General features: G+C 54.4%; 1 protein-coding gene across 3 annotated transcripts in view; it reads right to left on the minus strand.

The window, feature by feature from the left end:
• Septin11 (septin 11) overlaps positions 1-5340 on the minus strand; it is a 98637-nt gene extending 93297 nt beyond the window's left edge. For 2 of the 3 annotated variants that reach the window (XM_048364281.1, XM_048364280.1), the window contains exon 1: positions 5124-5340. In XM_048364281.1, coding sequence (XP_048220238.1) covers positions 5124-5150 — 27 coding nt within the window. In that variant the 5' untranslated portion in view covers positions 5151-5340. The remainder of the gene's footprint in view (positions 1-5123) is intronic. The other variant, XM_048364279.1, reaches the window with a different exon arrangement.
• Between the last annotated feature and the right edge of the window lie 660 nt (positions 5341-6000).

Here is a 6000-nt window from a genome sequence, read left to right on the forward strand (position 1 = left end):
TTTCTCCATATAGGCCAGCCCCTTTACGGTTAGATGACCCTTCCCCAGGCCTTTGCCAACTCTGTTCATCTTCCTCCAGGTAGATCAGCCAGCTCACTCATCTGAAGTCATGTCCTCAAGTCATAGAAATGTTAATTTCTCAAACCAAGAAAAATAACATTTCTCCGTTAGCACTTCCTCATACACAGCACATCCTTAAAGATAGACAACTATCTCAGTGGCCCCAGGCAGATAAGATCCTGTATCTGAATCATGACTGTTGACTCAGCACCAGATGCATAACTGATTTCTTCCCTAGTTTACAAACTCTACTGCAGTTTGTCACTTTAACACAGAGTGGCCCCAGAAACTCTCATTTAAAAAAAGAAAACTCCAGATAAGGAAAGAATTTCTCTCTTGTTCACTGTCTACCCAACACACAGACAGCAGCAAGCTGACCAATAGATGCTCAAGAATGGAGTTAAGTGAGCAAATGGTTTTCCATTTCTTTTGCTTTAACAGATAAAAGAGCAATTAACAAATATCTTGAAGGATGTCACAGGCAAATGCCCACCAGTGGAAGAGCTGAACATTTATTTGCTTTGAAAGGAATAAAAGGAGAAACTACTTGTTCACTGGGAAGGAGACTGAATCAAATAACTGATAACATTCTGTTGAGCTCCTGGAATCTGTAACTTCATGGATACCACATATGGAGAGTAAACTAGTTTAACTACATAAAGGTGGATTTGATTCCCAGGACCCAAGCAGAGCAAAAGATGGTATGCTACTTAAAATAAAAACAACAGCTGCTTTGGAACATGAAGGCAAAAGGACTAACTCATTCACAAGTAGACATATGCCTGTGAGAGAAAGCTCTTGCTAATCATCAGTTCTGTTGCTTCAGGGCCCCTGTGGGGAGGGGACACAACCAGATAGGAATGGAGATTAAAACTGGAAAAAAAAAAACAACAGTATGTCTCTGAGCTGAAGCTTTTGTTTCACAATCGATAAAAACTCTCCCTATGGGGGCTGGGAATATGGCCTAGTGGCAAGAGCGCCTGCCTTATATACATGAAGCCCTGGGTTCGATTCCCCAGTACCACATAGATAGAAAACGGCCAGAAGCGGCACTGTGGCTCAAGTGGCAGAGTACTAGCCTTGAGCAAAAAGAAACCAGGGACAGTGCTCAGGCCCCTGAGTCCAAGGCCCAGGACTGGCAACAACAACAACAACAACAAAAAAAAAACCTCTCCTATGAAACATATTTGAAATAAGCCAAAGATTTAAACAGTTGTAGCTGAATATAACCACTTCAGAAGATAGAAAATACAGCATTTGATGGGCTGGGGTTGCAGCTCAGTGGTAGAGGGCTAGAAGCCCAAGGTCCTAGGTTCAATGTGGGGGGTCAAGGGGGATGGACAATAGCTCATGGGAAGAGACAAGATTAAAGGGATACGGCCACCAAGAAATAAATAAATAACATTTGACACAGAAGCATTTCTGCCCCTCCAAATGCCATTGTTTACTTCAAATACAGTAGCACATTACAATGTGTAAAATTGAGGGCAAATTTTTTCTTTTCTTTTTTTGCCAGTCCTGAGGCTTGCATTCAGGGCCTGGGCACTGTCCCTGAGCCTCTTTCTGCTCAAGTCTAGCACTCTACCACTTGAGCCACCGCGCCACAACTGGCTTGTTCAGAGTAGCTTACTGGAGATAAGAGACTCCCAGGGACTTTTCTGCACAGGCTAGCTTTGAACCATGATCCTCAAATCTCAGCCTCCTGAGTAGCTAGGGACTACAGGCATGAGCCACAGCACCCAGCTGTGGGCAAGTTATATGGATTGTATTTTTCTTCCATGTTGATAGACAAGGTAGTCTGCAGGAAAAGGAAATATACTTAAGTTTTCCTATACCACATTTTTTTCTTTTTTTTGGCCAGTCCTGGGCCTTGAACTCAGCCTGAGCACTGTCCCTGGCTTCTTTTTTTGCTCAAGGCTAGCACTCTGCCACTTGAGCCACAGCGCCACTTCTGGCCATTTTCTATATATGTGGTGCTGGGGGAATTGAACCCAGGGCTAAGTGTATATGAAGCCAGCACTCTTGTCACTAGGCCATGTTCCCAGCCCCCCTATACCACCTTTTAAAAAACTTAATTCAAAAGTGTCACTAGGGCAATTCCATTCACACACAAATCAAGGGATTGCTTCTTTCCCCTCCCAAACCTTTTCTTTCCCGTGTTAAATTACAGTCTTAGGGGAACTGGAGAAGCAGAGTTCATGCTGTAAGGCCACAGTTGTAGACTAGAGCCATTTGGCACTGACTAGGGGTTGTTTTGCAGAGGTAATTTAAGAGAAGAATCCAATCATCAGTAAAGCTCAGTGGTGGCTCAACAAGTCACATTTTCTTGTTTTGTTTTGGTTTTATGGCCAGTCCGAGGCCATGAACTCAGGGCCTGAGCACTGTCCCTGGCTTCTTTTTTGCTCAAGGCTAGCACTCTGCCACTTGAGCCACAGCACCACTTCTGGCCATTTTCTGTATATGTGGTGCTGAGGAATCAAACCCAGGGCCTCATGTATACGAGGCAAGCACTCTTGCCACTAGGCCATATTCCCAGCCCCACAAGTCACATTTTCTGTAGTATATGAAGACTTCGCAATTATAGTCAGTTATGATCACCATACAACTCAGAAAGAGTCTTATGGTTTTAAATTTTAAATCATTTGATCTTAATTCCCGTGACAACAGTGAGAATAAAGAAAGTAACCTCTTTCAGACACATATACTTTGAAAAAAATCTCCATTATCTTAATGAGAAAAGTCTTACACTATACTGAAAGGGCTAAGCTTACATATGGACAGCAGACCTGGAGTTGGATATGATTATGGTCACACAACTAAATCTTAAATCCACATATTGTTTCTATTTAACTGACACATATGAGCTTACTAATTTATAGAGAATGTGCAGCAAATAATTTCTTCCACCTCCCCCAGCCTTCAAGAATACACCCACAATAGGTGTTACAGAAGAAGGCACCCCCCCACACACACACACAGAACATTTTGCATTCCCAGTTTCTCTAAAGCATATATTGCTAGCTATTCTAGTTCTCTGACTCTTTGGCCTGATAATTATGGGGGAAAGGGAGAGCTTTAACCAGATAAGCTTGATCTCTTTGAGTGTCAGTTTCCTCACTAGAAAAATTAAAAGATTAGCTCAGAAAGTATGCAAATTCCCTCAGCAAGAAGAGTCAAGATTCAACAATTAGCAAGAGCATGATTTGTGTGCAAGAGGAAACCAACCAGAATTCTGTGAAGGAGGGGGTTCTGGGGGCTTGAATTCAAAGCCTGGTCTTGGCCTTTTAGGTTTTTCTGCTCAAGGATGGTATTCCTACCATTTAAGCCACAGGTCTATTTTTGGTTGGAAGCAAGAATCTCACGGAGGGGCTAGCTTTGAACCAAGAACTTGGTATCGGGGCTGGGAATATGGCCTAGTGGCAAGAGCGCTTGTCTCGTATGCATGAAGCCCTGGGTTCGATTCCCCAGCACCACATATATAGAAAACGGCCAGAAGTGGCGCTGTGGCTCAAGTGGCAGAGTGCTAGTCTTGAGCAAAAGGAAGCCAGGGACAGTGCTCAGGCCCTGAGTCCAAGGCCCAGGACTGGCAAAAAAAAAAAAAAAAAAAAAAAAAGAACTTGGTATCTCAGTCCCCTACCCCCACCCCCCACCCCCCACCCCAGCAAAATCAAAATTCTGTCACTAAATAGTAGTTTAAAAGAAGCACAGCTATACTTTGCTAGGCTCATTGTCCATTTTCTGACCGTGGAAAGTCTTTCAAACACTCAGGAAGCCAAGCACAAAAGCCCGGTAAGACCTGGCCGAGACGGATCTTTTGAACTCCCCGCCCAGCTGGGGCTGCAGGGTGCAAAAGGTGAGGTGGGAAGGGGCCCTGGGTCTGAGGGCACAGCTTTGTGCAATCTGGCCTTTCAGATTTTCCAGCATCTCTCTAAAACCTTTGTCTACACCCACAAAATCTCTCAGGCCACCACCACCTGCAGCAGAAAAGGGAAGGGGGTTGGGGGGTGACCAGCGAGAGATCTCACCCCAAGCGCCCACAGAGCCCAGGAGGCAAAAGTAGACTTGGAACATCACAAAGAAAAGGGGGAAAGGAAAGAGTCTCCGCCGGGCCAATGGGGTTGGCTTCTCTCAATTACAGAAAGCAAAGGCTGCACCACCCTTCCCGTCCGCCTTCCACCGGGGGATGTCCAGCCACCGCGGAACCGCATCCTCCAAGTCCCGCTGCCCCAGGCCGGCTCCGGAGTCGCCCACCGAGCCGGCCCTCCAGGAGGCGCGGCCCACAGACTCGGGCCGGCACGTCCCCGCCTCCCTCCCTCCCCCCCGGGCCCCCCCGGTCCCCCCCGGCCCGGGGGCTCCGGGCGCCCCGGGCGCTCCCCCGCGCCCGCCCTCCCCCTCGCGCTCTCCCGCGCGCCCGCCGCCCCGCCCGCCGCCCCGGGCCCTCCGGGCCCCGAGCACGGCAGGACCTCCCCTCCACCCCGACAAGGGAGCCTTTTGAAAACTTTTGTGTGTCGGTCGAGGGCTTTGTCCACATCCTGGGCCGGGCGGGGGCAGCCGGGTGGGCGCCGGGGTGTCCGGAATCGAGCGCGGCACGCAGACCGCCACCCCTGAAGCCCCGCTCCCGGGACCCGCTTCCTCCACGCGGCGCCACCGCGCCGCGGCTCCCGCTCGCCAGCCCCGACTGGCCCCGCGTGCGGGAGAGCCGGGAGGACCCCGGGAGGACCCCGCCCGCGCCCGCGCCTTCCCCGGGCGTCACGAGGGCCGCGGCGCGCGGGCTGCGGGAGGCCGTGGAGACGCGCCGCGAGGGTGGAGAGGGGTCTCTTTCCTCCCACACCCCGGGAATCAGGGCGCGACGCGGCGAGCCACGGCTGCCTCGGGGGGGATCCGCGACCTCCTCCCGGCCCCAGACTCGCGCCCAAACCCGGGCACACACCCACAGCTCCGAGCGCCGGGGTGCGGAGCCCCCGCCCGGTTCTCCCGGGTCCCCACCCGCCCCCGCCCCCCAGACGCAGACCACCCAGCACCCCCGGAGCAGCGCGCCCAGGAAGCGAGGCCCCGGCACTCACCGACGGTCTCCCCACGGCCACGGCCATCGCGGCGGCGGCGGCTCCGGCTCCGGCTGTGCCCCGGGGCTCTCCGGCCACTGGCGGCTGCTAGCGCTCCGGCTCGGGCTCGGGCTCGGGCTCAGCTCCGGCTCCGGCTCGCCTCCCCCGCGCCTTCCTAGCGGCTGCGCTCTGCTCGCGCTCGCGCTCGCGCCCGGTTCCCGCTCGCGGCCAGCGGCATCTGCTTCCCCCACGCCGCCGCCCCTCCCGATTTATTCCAGCAACATGGCCACCCGCCTGGACCGAACCATTTGCTCCCGCGAGGAAGGGGTGGGCGCCGGCTCCAGTGCCCGGCCGATGGAGAAAAGGGAGTCGGCGGTCTCCGAGGCTGGGCCAGCGAGCTGTGGTCACCTTTCCTCCACTGGTCCCTCTCTTCTAGGGGCCCCGCGCCCCCGCGTCTCGGACGCCCCCCAAGCCTGCGCCCTGCCGTCACCCCCGGCGCTACCAAGTGCTGGAGTCCCAGTCACCGCCCGGGCGCGGAGGTCTCAGCCCCGCGTCCCGCCGCGCGCGCGGGGAGCCGTGGGCCGCCGGCTCGGCTGCGGGGCGGGGGAGGGAGCCCGGGGAGAGGCCGGCGGCCGCCGCGTCTGGTCGCGGAAAGTCAGCCGTGGCTGAGCATGCCCCACCCGGAAGAGCCGGCGAGGAAGCGGCTGCGGCCCCCGGGGACGGCGGTGGGCGACCCAGGAGGGGCTGGGGGGCGCCGGAAAGAGCCGCCCGGCCCACGTCCTCCCTCCCCGCGGGCGACACCGACCGACAGCAGCCGGAAGCCGTCGCCCCCGTGGGTCGCGTCGGCGCGGGAAGGGCTGCCGCGGACGACTCCTGCTCGGCCTTCTGAAGAGAAAGA

Source organism: Perognathus longimembris, chromosome 16 (assembly GCF_023159225.1).
Source record: "Perognathus longimembris pacificus isolate PPM17 chromosome 16, ASM2315922v1, whole genome shotgun sequence".
NCBI classification, from domain to species: domain Eukaryota; kingdom Metazoa; phylum Chordata; class Mammalia; order Rodentia; family Heteromyidae; genus Perognathus; species Perognathus longimembris.